This window comes from Gymnodraco acuticeps, unplaced genomic scaffold, assembly GCF_902827175.1.
Source record: "Gymnodraco acuticeps unplaced genomic scaffold, fGymAcu1.1, whole genome shotgun sequence".
Classification (NCBI taxonomy): domain Eukaryota; kingdom Metazoa; phylum Chordata; class Actinopteri; order Perciformes; family Bathydraconidae; genus Gymnodraco; species Gymnodraco acuticeps.
This window is the reverse complement of record NW_022989924.1, coordinates 109,756-125,050: the sequence shown is the minus strand read 5'-3', so window position 1 is coordinate 125,050 and position 15,295 is coordinate 109,756. Positions and strand designations below refer to the sequence as shown.

General features: G+C 41.0%; 2 protein-coding genes across 5 annotated transcripts in view; one reads left to right on the top strand and one right to left on the bottom strand.

Annotated features, from left to right (window-relative positions):
- Nucleotides 1-1,877, bottom strand: part of zgc:158328 (uncharacterized protein LOC567225 homolog) — an 80,452-nt gene extending 78,575 nt beyond the window's left edge. For both annotated transcript variants that reach the window (XM_034209897.1, XM_034209898.1), the window contains exons 1-2: nt 1,793-1,877; nt 520-883 (exon numbers count right to left, since the gene is read on the bottom strand). In XM_034209897.1, coding sequence (XP_034065788.1) covers nt 520-599 — 80 coding nt within the window. In that variant the 5' untranslated portion in view covers nt 600-883; nt 1,793-1,877. The remainder of the gene's footprint in view (nt 1-519; nt 884-1,792) is intronic.
- Nucleotides 1,878-2,768: 891 nt separating this feature from the next.
- On the top strand, nt 2,769-15,134 carry mffa (mitochondrial fission factor a). 3 transcript variants are annotated; one of them, XM_034209894.1, is made up of 8 exons: nt 2,769-2,947; nt 3,948-4,166; nt 6,472-6,671; nt 6,758-6,849; nt 9,478-9,642; nt 10,173-10,229; nt 10,430-10,514; nt 14,536-15,134. In XM_034209894.1, exons 2-8 carry the CDS (start codon nt 3,953-3,955, stop codon nt 14,665-14,667), a joined length of 945 nt encoding a protein of 314 aa, XP_034065785.1. In that variant the 5' UTR covers nt 2,769-2,947; nt 3,948-3,952; the 3' UTR covers nt 14,668-15,134. The 3 variants fall into 3 exon arrangements, with proteins under 3 accessions (XP_034065785.1, XP_034065786.1, XP_034065787.1); XM_034209895.1 differs by lacking the exon at nt 9,478-9,642; XM_034209896.1 differs by lacking the exons at nt 9,478-9,642; nt 10,173-10,229.
- The last annotated feature ends 161 nt before the right edge of the window (nt 15,135-15,295 follow it).

Sequence of the window (15,295 nt, the reverse complement as noted above, 5' to 3'; positions counted from 1 at the left end):
TGTCATGTCTGCAGGTAAACTATCCAGAGGTGTCCTCCTGCACAACACATCTGGCTTCAATACAGAGCAGCCTGAAGTTAACTAGAGGAAGTATTCCGCTTCTCCTGTAATGAAAACGATTCCTCCAATCATCATGTCCTGCACAGCCCATTTAAATGTTAGAGGACTTTGCACACAAAAAATCACATTCCAGTGTAAGCTATTATGCAGAAGCACGTTACTGCATTGCTAAAACACACATGCATCCTTATGGGACCTGAAAGAGCGACGCCTAGTGGGAAATAAAGAGAGTACACTATAAGGTAAAAATATTTAGCCTACTGACTAGACTTACATTTGTAGCCGTCTTTGAACTAATAAAACACGTACAAATATAAATGGTGCGTGTAAAAATAGGATATAACGTTTGCATCTGTCTTACTCTAAATCATGAAACGTAAACAAATGTTTGTCATCTGATTATTCAATTAGACCAAGTGCAAATTAAAACGTTATCTATATTAAAAAAGCGTCACTTACATGCCAGGCTGCAGCTCCGAAGATGATGCAATGAAGTGCAAAGTGCAAAATAATATCACACAGAAAATGTCTGAGAACATAATGTCAGCCGGTTACAGACACGGAGAGAAAAAGTGAAGTTGACGCAGCCTCTGTGTCCATCAAATGTAGAGCATCCTGATATTTCTGGAAGTCCGCATTAAGTCATGACTCAAAAGTTGATGTTTGTGTCATATCGATATTTCCCAGAGATCCAGACGTGATTTCCCGTTCACTGGTTAAGCAGAGGGACGACTGGTCTGTCAATCGCAGTCTTTGAATGGCTCCTTGAACGCACCACCCACAGTAACTGAGGGGCCACCTCCAAAACCCCACCGACATTGACCTGGGAATTCAATATTGTTTAGGCACATCGTTTTGTATTAGACTATCTGTTTAATAAACACTCGATGTGGCAGTAAGTAAAGACATGTATGCAAGAAGTGTTCTAAATGTATCGTATTCAGAAATACTGTGGCTGAAAGTGGGAGTGGATTAAGTCAAAAAGGAGTCCTTGCAAGGGGTTTACTTGAAACAAAACTAAGTTATTGAACCAATGTTTAAATAACAAGCAAGTTGATTTTTTGGATCAATAATATCAGAACTGATGGCTGATGTGGGAAGTATGTGATGCTGTTGAGTTTTAAAGGTGCAAAATAAAGAGATGACCATCAGCTGACGAACCCACAATGCATGGTTGTCAGATAATTGATCAAAACAGCCTTCAAGACAGTGAGAAGGGCATCAAATTAAATGAAAACCTTTCACTTCAATGCAGTCTAATGGGCACTATACTATGTACTAAACTGATAAATAAACAAATCCTAGTTCAGAGAAGGATATTATTTTAGTGTAATTATATTTCATTTGTTATATGTAGGAAATCAATAAATATTCAACATGCATAATGGATGATGCATTGTGAATGCTGCAACATTCTACATCAAATACTTAATTCATAATATCTTCATTACATTAATAATATATAATACAAAAACTGATGCATGATTAAAAATTCGAATATAGAAATGAAGTAACTAAACTTTATTTATACGGTTTGTTTCCCAGATAGTATTACTAGATGCTCTTCAAAGCAAACGTAGAAAAAATAAAAACATCAACACAAGATGACATTAAAAAAAACACACAAAAGGCTATATTAAAAGTACTGTAAAATGTATGAATTATATTAGGTCTAAATCAAGCAATATGTGAAACAAAAACTAAAAATAGACTTGAAACATGAATATCTTACCTTTAATCAAAAAAAGTTCAAACACACGTTTCACTAACAAAAATCTCGAGCTCCACCAGGCTGAGGAACAGCTTCCTCCGTGCAGCAGGCGGTCAGGATGCTGAACTCTCTCCCCTCCCTCCCTCCCTCTCTCCCTCCCTCCCTCCCTCCCTCTCTCCCCCTCTCTGACATCTCTCCCCTGACCTCTCCACCCTGCCTCCCACCTTTCCCCTCAGCCCCAAATGGTCCTGGACTTTAACCCCCCCCCCCCCCACACACACACACACACACACACACGCACACGTGCGCGCGCACACACAAACACACACCCACACAACCTTCCCTCATCCAGCAACAGTCACTTTTCTACCCATCTCCGCTGCTACTGCACTGAAACTGTACTTTGAAAAATGTTCTATTTTGCACAAATTATATTAATGTCAATTTATGTTCTGTGGACTGCGTTTTTAAATATATTATTAACTATTACTTAGTTTATCTAGGCCCTTTTGTATCTTGTTTTATGTATAGCCTATATGTCACACTGTGGGACTGCGGGAAACGGTATCTCGAGATTTCTGTATAGGCTATAACACATGTAGAAATGTTGACAATAAAGCTGACTTTGATATACTTATTTTTAAATCATGATTTTCTGTATAGTACCAAAGTTATGTCTTACTTTAAAGTTAGTGAGTTAAAAGTGACATTTTGGGATAACCTTTGTTATGTTACATGTGTTACATTTACCATACATAATCAATGCGTTTTCAATACATCTCAAATTGACCAAGGCAAGGCAAGTCAATTTTATTTATATAGCACTTTTCAGCACGTGGCGATTCAAAGTATTTTACAGATTAAAAGCAAAAGACATTTAAGAACACCAGGTAACACCAGGTAAAACTTTTTTTGTTGTATTTACTTTAATATTTTTGATTTCAGTTTAGCGACGTCACTTCCTCCTGAGCTCCTGGTACTTCCTGTTTGAAGGACGGACGGCGGAAGAAGAGAGGAGGCTCCTCTCGTGTCAACATAAGGGAGATGCCTGACAGCTACATCATCTGTAATACTCTTAACCGTACCACTCTGGGTTTACTTTGAAGTTATTTTATTTCCTCTAAGATCTGATAAATATATTTGGAAAGCAAGCTAACCATAGCAACCAACCAAACGGTAAGATACTGAAACTACCGCGCTAGCTTGAAATGGCGCTAGTGTGTTAGCTGTCAAACTAAAACTATTGTAAGCTTTGAGATGTTGTTAACGTAGGTATCATAACAGTTAACTAAACATCAGAGGGCGACAAAGTCGTCTGCTAAATAATGCGAATGTGCTAACGTTAGCATGAAAAGGTCATTAAATAACTATGGTGTTAGCCTCACTAGTATTAGCCAATTATGCTTCCTTTTGATATTAGCATTGTGTTAGCATTTCATTGATATATTCTGTAGGGACCTGTAGCAGCTCTTATCTCATACAGTCAAGGTTACTGCCAAATTGTGGCTTCCATCTTTCCCTGTATGCAAAGTTATTATCATGAGAGTGTCAGGAGAAATGCTCCAGCCCTAACTCCTGCCTACAGCTCATCAGTTGCACCAATGTTTTCTGAGTAGATCCTTAACCCTCCTGTCATGGTCGGGTCAAATCTGACCCATTCACTACTTTTATCTATCATAAATAATGTGTCTTACATTTGATTACTACAATGCCTTTATGATATCCTGCACACTAGACATTTGACCATATACAATTGCTGATAACCACTTACATTTCATTTTAGTCAATGGTGTTCCAAGCCAAAAAGGACCCCAATAGGAAATTAATGGGTGATCGTAGATTCTGTAAATCCATCAGATAGTACACAACCAAATTGACAACTATGTTCATTTGCAATATTCAGTATTCTTTGTATATTTACTGTAGTTAGTTCTGTAAACCAGTAGTCTGAGACATTGTTCACAGCTTAAAAAGGTGGGTTAAGGAGATTTGGGATCAGTGTGCATTCGCTTTTGTTTAATGAAATGTACCAGGAGGTATGCAGCATGACAGGTTAAACAGGACTGAAAATGAAACCATAAGAACTTAGATCTCTCATGTTGGCATCTTCCCTCTGTGACCTTTTTTTTGTGGCTAACAAAACGCACCGTGTTCCTGAACAACCTATTCCTCACAGCAAAAATGAACGGAGCGGCGTTCCCTTCCCCCACGGCAGAAATTGCGGAGATGAACCGTATCCAGTATGAGATGGAGTACACCGAAGGGATCAGCCAGAGGATGCGGATCCCTGAGATGCTCAAAATGGGTCACCACGGCCACGAGGATCCTAATTTTGGATCTCAGGAGGTCCCACACAGTGTCACAATGCAAGTCCCAGAGAGAATTGTGATTTCAGGTTAGTAAGCTTTCTGACAATGTAGGCTGTGTTGTCTGTGCTGTTCAAAGACTTTTATTACACACAAACTCCGCCAGTAGTTCTTGTCAGCTGACTGTTATATCACTATTGTGTTCGTTTGTTATGACATGGCTCATGACTGTGTAATGCCAATTATTTAGGACTGTAAAAAATGAAACTGAAAGCCATTTCCCACACCGACATGTACGTCTACTATACATGTGAAGATTCAAGTCATTATTCAACCTCAGCATTCAGATCACATTATCAAAGAGGCTTCTGGGGATTTTGACTTTTCTGTAGGGTGTTATATTGTTTTTTGTGCATGTAAATACTCTGCAAAGGCTAAAAGAGTTTCGCTGCCACAGACTACCCCCCCCCCCCCCTGCTTGAAACGCCTCCATTGTAATCCTTTGTTTACTTCTAGAACATAGCAACATCTCTATGTAAAACTTGCACTTTTATTGACTGGAGCTCCAAAACACATTGTACGTGATATTTAAAGCGGACCTATCATGCAAAATGCACTTTTTGATGTCTTTTATACATAAATGTGTCCCCGCCGGTGTGTCAGGGAACTCACAAAGTGTCAGAAAACAAAACCCTCTCTCTTTTCCTCCGTACCCACATCTAAAAAAAAAAGGGGGGTGCTAACAAGCAGATCCAGAATTTTCGCTCCTATAACGTCATAGGCGACATCCGGCCGACGCGACACGTCCCAACCTATCGTCTCCGGCACACGTGACACGTCCCAACCTATCGTCTCCGGCACACGCGACACGTCCCAACCTATCGTCTCCGGCACACGCGACACGTCCCAACCCATCGTCTCCGGCACACGCGACACGTCCCAACCCATCGTCTCCGGCACACGTGACACGTCCCAACCCATCGTCTCCGGCACACGCGACACGTCCCAACCCATCGTCTCCAGCACACGCGACACGTCCCAACCCATCGTCTCCGGCACACGCGACACGTCCCAACCCATCGTCTCCGGCACACGTGACACGTCCCAACCCATCGTCTCCGGCACACGTGACACGTCCCAACCTATCGTCTCCGTATACAGTCGCAGCTGTGTGTCTGTGTATTCAGCAGGATGTCTGCTGGAGGCTTAGAGTAAAGTTGTTATATATATATATAATACATATAATGGCACTGTTCTAGCGGTAAACACTTAAGAAAGAACATGTCAGGCTATGTGCTGTATCAGAAACAATGTGCGGCGTGTTTTGGGAGTAATATGCTGTGTGTTTACATTAGCAAGCATGCTAACACTCAGAGCTAACCATGGAGCTAACGCTGTAGGCTACTGGAGAGAATATGTGTAACGTAATGTCCTTGTGGTAAACCCTGCGAGAGAGAAAGGTTTGAGCTCCATACTGTTTCAGAAATAAAGCTTGAAGTGGTTAGGGGCATAACATGGCATTTAATCACCGCAGCGTTTAGCTGAGATCTCCCGGTAGCAGGGGAAAGCTGCGTGATGCTAAAAGGGGCGTGGCTAGCAGCAGAATCCGCCTGTTTGCAACAGGGCTGCAAAAGAGGGGTATGAGCAGTGTGAGGCATGGCTACAATGAGTGATCTGTTTGGTATTTTAAGAAAAAAACTTCACAGACATGTTTTGTATAGATATGGCCCTACAATATATTTTTAAAATATAGCATAATAGGTCCACTTTAAAATACATGAATAAAAGTTATAGCGCAGTGTAAAGATATGAATAGTTCAATTAAAAGCAGCGGCAAAAAGAAAAGTCTTCAGCCTGGATTTAAAAGTACAAATCAACGATGTCTGTAACGATTTAATTGACCCTCTGCTCAGACCTTGTTGCCAAGTTCATCTATTTTCAGATCATGTCTACTCGGGAGCAAAGTGTATCAGAAAATAGCCTCACATATTGCACGGTAAAATAATTATGACCTCGTCGCTACTGTATTTTAGACCACAGAGTCATTTGCGTAATGTAACAGCTCCAGGGTGAGAGAAACTGGCAAGAGATGAGAGAGGCTAATGCATCCTGGGCGGGGGGGGCTGAGATATCTATGCGGTTGACCAATCATAACAGAGCCAGCCAGCTAACCAATCAGAGCAGACTGGGCTCTGGTTTCAGACAGAGGGTGAAAAGAGGTGCTGCAGCACAGACAGTATGAGAACAATAAAGAGCTTTTTTAAATATTAAAGCATGGAGACGTGTCACAGTGGAGGCACAACATAGAAATATGAACCTGGAAATGAGCATACTAGTTCCCCTTTGAAGGTAGTGAAGATGCTAACATCTCTCATTCACACCTTCCTTTGTCAGGAGACAGTAATGACCCCCAGTTCCCCAGACCCAGAGACCTGGACCTGATCCAGTCCACACCACTAGAAAGCCTATCTCTGAAGACCCCACCCAGAGTCCTGACCCTCAGTGATCGGCCTCTTGACTTCCTGGAGGAAGAGGAGGAGGAGGAGCAGCAGCAGCAGCAGCAGCAGAGAGCAGCTCCAGACACTGAGGAGCTGGTAAGCAAAAAGACAATAAATGGTCTTTTAAATGACGCTCCACAAACATCTTTAAAGTTAACCATAACATCCTTATTTCCGTGCAGCTGCGGCCACAAGCACGAGTACGTCGGGAACGATCAGCCAGCGAGAACGCCTCGGCCCGTCACAACACTCAGATGATGCGCAGCGATTCTGCGTGAGTATGGGTCTAAATACGCCGTCATAAGCTTCTTACCAGCTCCATCTCCTCTCATATACATGCATGCACTAGCATCTTTCTTTTGGCCCTTTCTTTCCCCCTCCCCTTGTCTCTGTCAGGTATTCGTTGTTATTGTAGTTGCTGAAACTAATCCATTAATACCTTGATTTCAAACATTTTATGAACTAATCAGTTTTGAAGGGACAACATCCAGATTTTTTAAATGTTAAAATGATTTCAAAAAAACTGGAAAAGGATGAAAAAGTGTGTATAAACTAGGGATGGGAACGATTAATCGAATATTCGAAATTATTCAGGTATTCGAATAATTATTCAGGTGTTCGAATATGAGTTATGAATATTTTTATGAATATATATTTTTTTTTTTTTTGTGAGAGGTGCCTAAGTTGATTACATATTATCAAATTGAATAATTCAATGTATACGACTGTGCCATAGCTAAATGTGTTAGGTGACGTCTAAAGGTGTGTTTTGCTCCGCTCACCGGTCCCTCACAGCGGGCAGAGCTGCAGGTGCTGATCTCTCTCTCTCGCGTCCGGTTATACTTCACTCGTGCTTATGTCCAAATCCATCAGATCTAGCTGGTTCTAGCCAATGATATGGCTGCTGCCCCTCCCTACACGCAGATCACGCAGACTCAAACCTCATCTTAGGCCGTTGCGAGGTTCCGGCGCTAACAGTTCATGAGCGTGCTCCCCCGCCCCCTGTCAACACTCGCGACACATGAGTGGCCAGCCTAAATAACAATAAGCGCTGCTTGGCAACCGTGTGTGGCGGCAAAGTACATAGACATTTTGACAGGAGAGATTTAGTTTTGCCGGTATTCAACATATTTTACCAGTCATAGTCCGGTAATTATTTACACTCCAAGAAGAGTCCTACACAACAGACATGGCGTCAAAAAGGAGTAATGTGTGGAAATATTTCGACCAGGTTGGTAAGTGCGGTGTAGAGGTCAAACTATGTCAAATTAAACTTATATATACATGCTATACCTTGCTATACCCGCAACCTCCGTTCCAGCTGAGAGGGTCTTCTCTACAGCTGGCCTGATTGTGAATCGCCTCCACACCCGCATCTCCCCATAGCATGTAGACATGCTCATATTTTTAAACAAGAATGAGTAGCTGCATTCTGTGCAGAGGCCCTGTTATAGGTTTTTGATGTTTTAAGCATGAAAGCTGTAGGCCTATAGCTGTCAAACTGTGATCACCAGTTCAATACATTTGACAAATTCGACTTGGTTTCTACTCTTATTTGAACGTGTATTTACTTATTTTCAAAAGTTATTGGAAGAAAAAAAATGTCAAAAATATTTTTTTTTTACCCAATTTTTTTTTTTAATAGGATATGTACATTTCGGTTAACCGTTTTTTGGGAGGTCGAATATTCGAATATACATTTGCTTTCAAATTCCCATCCCTAGTATAAACCCACTTACACTTACAACATCACTCGGCACAACAGAGCTTCACAAAGTGCTCTCAAGGTAACACATGATGAATAGCAGATTGGAATGTGTATATATCAACAAGTATGCTTGTGCAGCAAAATCCACTTCATGTCCCTTCATCTCCTTCCTCATGACATCTGCATGTGACGTCTTTGATAAGGTCAGCACAAAAAGAGTTGGAATCATTTGCTTGTCAGTGTTTTGAGTTCACGTCTCCATTTTTGTTAATTATATTATTTGTTAGTAAAGGACTGTTAGTGGTTGGCAGCTCAAATCTCTTGCTATATTACAACATATCTTGAACTCGTTTTATGGCAAGCCCATTTCACTTTGAATCAGTAGGGCTACCTAATAAAAAGCTGCCTAGTTTTCACTTGTGACAATGGAATTGAAAGCATCTGCTAAACCAATTTGACATATTAGACTAGTCTTTACAGACATCATAAGTCAAATGAACAATTACTCAAAAATCTCTAATCACATTTCCACATATGCAGATTTTATCGGACCATATTTATTTTGGAATATTTACGTCCGTTGTTGAAGATACCTACAAAGTTCTACAAACTCATTTCCTTCTAAAATTGAACTCTAAAAAGTTATTAACGGCATGTTTGGTACCTCAAATGTATAATGTTACTAGTACGTATAAGGTAGAGTTCAGTAGTTACAATTATATTTGAAATATCTGAATGTAATTTTAGATATCTTGTAATTACATTCTTACTAGTTACAAATCAATGCTGTCATTTCAATAGTTTAATCCTGACAAGTCACAATTTAATTTAAGATATCTAGAATCTTAACTGTACGGACAATTGTAGATATCTACATTGAGCTTTTCCACAAGTAAGCTATTAAATGTTGATATTAAGAAGTAACAATTTGACTATCTCTTGTTGGAATTCCTTTAAGCCAAAATAACATTATGGATAGTTTGTCTTGTACTTCTAACTAGTAAAAAAGCACTTGTTGATGTGTTACCTCTGCTGATGAAACGTTAAAAGGGCTTGCAGTTTTCACAAAATCAGTGAAGTTGAGGACAGTTTATTTTCCTTATTTCTCTCCTTCCTTCCCTCTCCTTCCTTTCCTTCCTCTGTTGTCTGTCCCTCTCCTCTGATTGGCTGCTCTTAACGGTGGTCACTGAGCAGCGCGACCCCCTCCCCCCCTCCCACCGCCCACCCTTTGCCCCCTCTCACCGCGGCCGAAGAGGAACACAACCTGTACAGCGCTAGCGGTGTTCTCTCTTTCCTCCAGTCCACGACACGCCGGGCCTACCAGCAGGTCCTGGAGGTCCTGGACGAAAACCCCAGCAGGTGACCTCTCCATCATCCGGACATTTTCTGCTTTAAAAAAAACTCTGCTCAGAAAGGACAACACTGACTGCTTCAGTTGTTCCTCAAATTCCTGTTAAATCTAGATTAATTTCACCTGCTTTTAGGACAAGGAAGTGTTTTCTCTTTAATTCAGCTTGGCCCCTTTGAAGACTCGAGCATAACATGATCATTTCTAACTGAGACAAATCTGTAACAATATTAAAACAGCATGTATTAATCAAAATATAAAATACATACATTCTGCCTGATGTACCTTCACAATCTGAAACTGAATTGGATCTACCTTCAGGTCAAAGTGGTGGTGGGATTAGTCAGTTTGCCAACAAATGTATATTTCATTTTCGAAAAAAGTTAAATTCAATTGTTAACATTTAAACGAGAGGCCTAGAAAGCGTAGTAACTGGAAGGACATGCGAGGTGTGTGCATGGATGCAACACTGTGACATGTGTGTGTTGCTCTATCACTCTTATTCTCCTCTTCCCCCCCACCCTGTCTTTTCCACCTCTAGCAAACCATCACTGCGAGGGGGGGCGGCCTCGAGCTCCAACCCCCTGCAGGACTCCAGGTAACTCCACCTGGCTCTTCACCTTCAACCCTTTCCCCTCTTCCTTTTCCTATCCTCCATCCTCATTTTAATGATCACCTAGTGAAGTGAAGTCGCTGTTGCTCATTTGCACTGTAGATCTGAAATGTGCTACTTTGCATGTACGCTCTGTTGTGGTTGTTATCAGTAATTACATTCTCAAACTGACGTCTTTTTTACAGGCTTGCACTATCAACACTTGACTCTTCAATGGATGCGGGCCCTGATGACATGACTGTGGTCGATGCGACAACGCTGCGACGTCAGGTAAGTCTTTTTTTTATTTTTTGTCTTGTCAGCATATAAGACATTTTTGGGAAAGAGTCGGCCATTTCTTCTCAAATACCCGTTTTCCACTGAAATGAGTTCAGTCCTTGTTCCGTGTTTTGGTTTTCAATTTGGTTCACAATGTTGAACAAACTACGAAACAGTTTGTTTTTCCACGACTAGAGCGGTCCCGTTTCACCCAGTGCCCAACACTGCCTTCAAAATTAAAGCATAAAACAACCACTTGAATTACACAAAATAAAAGTATTAAAGGTCCCCTATTATGCAAAATCCACTTGTTCATGTCTCTTCTACATCAACATGTGTCCCCTCTTCTTCATGTCTCTTCTACATCAATCAATGTTTATTTATTTTTTTCAATCAATGTTTATTTATATAGCCCAATATCACAAATGTTACATTTGTCTCAGTGGACTTTACAGTTTGTACAAAATATCAGTATGACAATACGACACCCTCTGTCCTTAGACCCTCACACCGTACAAGGAAAAACTTCCAGAGAAAACCCACAGTTTAAAGGGAAAAATGGGAGAAACCTCAGGGAGAGCAACAGAGGAGGGATCCCTCTCCCAGGACGGACAGACGTGCAATAGATGCCGTGTGTAAATTGAAAAGATAATACATTTGCAACATAGGTAGTCCAAATGTTTGGAAATGCATGTGTGTATAATAGGAAGATGAATCCACGAGGATATCCATCCAGGACCTATGATCCAGGACCACAGCCACGACTCAAGATCCAGGACAGAGGAGCGCAGGATCATCCATGACTCCGGATCCCGGCGTATATAGACACCAAAAAGAAAGACATTTGGGGAAGCTGGGTTAATCGGAACATGAGAGTACACAGGTATAGACAGAGAGAAGGAAGAAGTAAGGTGTCCCCCGACAAACTAAGCCTATATCAGCAAAACTAGGGGCTGAATCTAATCAGCCCTAACTATAAGCTTTATCAAAAAGGAAGGTCTTAAGCGCACTCTTAAAAACGGATAGGGTGTCTGCCGCCCGAACACAAACTGGAAGCTGATTCCACAAATGTGGAGCTTGATAAGAAAAGGCTCTGGCTCCCATTGTACTTTTAGAGACTCTAGGAACAACCAACAACCCTGCATTCTTGGAACGCAATGCCCTAGTAGGACAGTAGGGTATAATGAGTTCTTTAAGGTAAGATGGCGCCTGCCCATTAAGGGCTTTGTAGGCGAGAAGAATAATTTTAAATTCTATCCTGTGTTCTATAGGGAGCCAGTGTAAGGCAGCCAGAACAGGAGTAATGTGGGTCCCTTTTCCTAACTCTGGTTAGTACACGAGCTGCAGCATTTTGAATCAGCTGAAGCGACTTGACTGACTTCTTGGTACACCCTGATAATAAAGAGTTACAATAATCCAGCCTTGAAGTAACAAATGCATGGACTAGTTTCTCTGCATCGTTTTGAGGCAAGATATGCCTGATTTTTGCAATGTTACGTAGATGGAAGTAGGCGGTCCTTGAAATTGATTTTATGTGGGCGTTAAAGGATAAATCCTGATCAAATATAACACCAAGATTCCTTACAGTCTCACTGGAGGCCAAATTAATGCCATCCATAGTTAATATATCCTTAGATAATTTGTTTCGTAGATTCTTCGGGCCAAGTACAATAACTTCAGTTTTGGTCGTGTTTAACATCAAAAAGTTTAAGGTCATCCACGTTTTTAAGTCCTTAAGGCAGTCTTGAATTTTATTTAGATGATTAATTTCATCAGGCTTGATTGATAAATATAGTTGAGTATCATCCGCATAACAATGAAATGTACAGAATGATTCCTTATAATATTGCCTAACGGAAGCATATATAATGTGAACAAAATAGGTCCGAGCACTGAGCCCTGTGGCACTCCATGGCTAACTTTGGTTTGCGTGGAAGATTCATCATTGACACGTACAAACTGAGAGCGTTCAGATAGATAGGACCTAAACCAGCCTAAAGCAGTTCCCTGTATGCCAACTAAGTGCTCTGGTCTTCAACATGTGTCCCCTCTTCTTCATGTCTCTTCTACATCAACATGTGTCCCCTCTTCTTCATGTCTCTTCTACATCAACATGTGTCCCCTCTTCTTCATGTCTCTTCTACATCAACATGTGTCCCCTCTTCTTCATGTCTCTTCTACATCAACATGTGTCCCCTCTTCTTCATGTCTCTTCTACATCAACATGTGTCCCCTCTTCTTCATGTCTCTTCTACATCAACATGTGTCCCCTCTTCTTCATGTCTCTTCTACATCAACATGTGTCCCCTCTTCTTCATGTCTCTTCTACATCAACATGTGTCCCCTCTTCTTCATGTCTCTTCTACATCAACATGTGTCCCCTCTTCTTCATGTCTCTTCTACATCAACATGTGTCCCCTCTTCTTCATGTCTCTTCTACATCAACATGTGTCCCCTCTTCTTCATGTCTCTTCTACATCAACATGTGTCCCCTCTTCTTCATGTCTCTTCTACATCAACATGTGTCCCCTCTTCTTCATGTCTCTTCTACATCAACATGTGTCCCCTCTTCTTCATGTCTCTTCTACATCACCATGTGTCCCCTCTTCTTCATGTCTCTTCTACATCAACATGTGTCCCCTCTTCTTCATGTCTCTTCTACATCAACATGTGTCCCTCTTCTTCATGTCTCTTCTACAACAACATGTGTCCCCTCTTCTTCATGTCTCTTCTACATCAACATGTGTCCCCTCTTCTTCATGTCTCTTCTACATCAACATGTGTCCCCTCTTCTTCATGTCTCTTCTACAACAACATGTGTCCCCTCTTCTTCATGTCTCTTCTACATCAACATGTGTCCCCTCTTCTTCATGTCTCTTCTACAACAACATGTGTCCTCTCTTCTTCATGTCTCTTCTACATCAACATGTGTCCCCTCTTCTTCATGTCTCTTCTACATCAACATGTGTCCCCTCTTCTTCATGTCTCTTCTACATCAACATGTACATCAACTCTGTGGAAAAAGACTCTGTAAGTTTCAGGAACAAAGATTCTCTCTCTTTTTGATCTATTTCTATAAAAACCTGTCTGAAAATGAGCGGATCAGATTTTGGCCACTTTATGATGTCATAACGATTTTTTGTCTTGTGTAACCATTAGCCAATCACCAACCAAGGAAACCCCCCCCCCCACCTTATCACCTGAATCTCCTCCTAGAGCATTTTTGAAACAGGGCTGAAACAGAGGGGATTATGGGATGCTACAAAGTAGGACTGCACGATATTGGAAAAAACTGACTTTGCGATATATTTTTTCCCCCTGCGATATATATTGCCCGCAAACCATCCTTTCTTGAACTTTAATGCTATACAATTTGTATTTTTCTAACTATATTTAACCGGATGAAGGATTGTAGTCACGGACGTCTGGATCTTAAGTTACCAGAGCAACAAGCTGAGCTAGCTCGGTTAGCAGCTTTGGAGATTTGATTGTGATTGGTGGTTTGCTGGCACTCACTCAAGTACCCCTGACATGAGAGCCGCGCGAGTTTTCCTTTTGTAGCAAGCAGCAAAATAATTGTAACATGACGCGTTTGAGTTAATTTGCCTACTTAATATCGCACGTCCTAAAACAATATTTAAAAAAATAATAATTAAAAGAATCGCACGTCCTGCGATGTGAATATCGCGCATGTCCTGATTATCGTCACGACACAATATATCGTGCAGCCCTACTACAAAGCATGATCTGTTTAGTATTTCGAGGCCAAACACTAGAAACATGTTTTGTATCTGAGACCTATAATAAAGTAATGAAAAACAGTATAATAGAGGACCTTTAAATTCTTAAAAATGTGTAGCTCCAACAAATCCACTATGATCTTACTTCTGATAGTCTATGACAAAGTGTCGAGCCTATTTATTGAATACAGCTGCTAACCGCTATACAAATGAATAGTATTTCTACGTATGGTGCGAGAGCTAGTCCTGAGCCACTGTGACTGAGAATTGTTTTATGTATAATTTGTCAACAGCTCATCAAGTTGAACCGGAGACTGCAGCATCTGGAGGAGGAGAACAAGGAGCGTGCGAAGCGAGAGATGATCCTGTACTCCGTCACCGTGGCTTTCTGGCTGGTCAACACCTGGGTGTGGTTGAGACGTTAGAGCTGCGTTTCCTCCGTCACCGTGACAGAAGAACGTACCATCCCTTACTCTGTGTCAAATATTAGCTATACTCGCTGCACTCAGTCCCTGTGTGAGGACATCCCACATGTACACGGCTTGCTCCACACAGGGCCTACTCTTTTTTTTAATTTGGTTTATTTAATACATGTACAGTTTTATTTTTTTACGCTTATGTCATCCTGTCCCATGTTATCCTATGTTGTCCTATGTTTTGTTTTTATTACAAATCTGTTCGCTCAACGCTAAAGCATGACTTGTTGTAAATATTTGTCCATGTCACCAAGAGAAATAAGTCATTCAGAGATAGAGTAAAGCATAGTTTACCAACATATGTACAATGGCGCTTCAGTGTGGGGGTGTAAACATGTTGGATATTTATTGGGGAGAGAGTAATATGTGACCTGAACTGGGAAATGTAAAACAATTTAGTAAAACCATACGTATAACATGTTGTCCTGTATTATTATTATTGATGCATTAAGTTATATACACACATCTTTCCACACAATTTTGCTGTTACGTAAGTATAGACCATATTGATCTCAAATTTGACTGACATCGTATTTTTGGTTTTTCTTAACCCTGATAGCTTGATGCTAATTTCGCT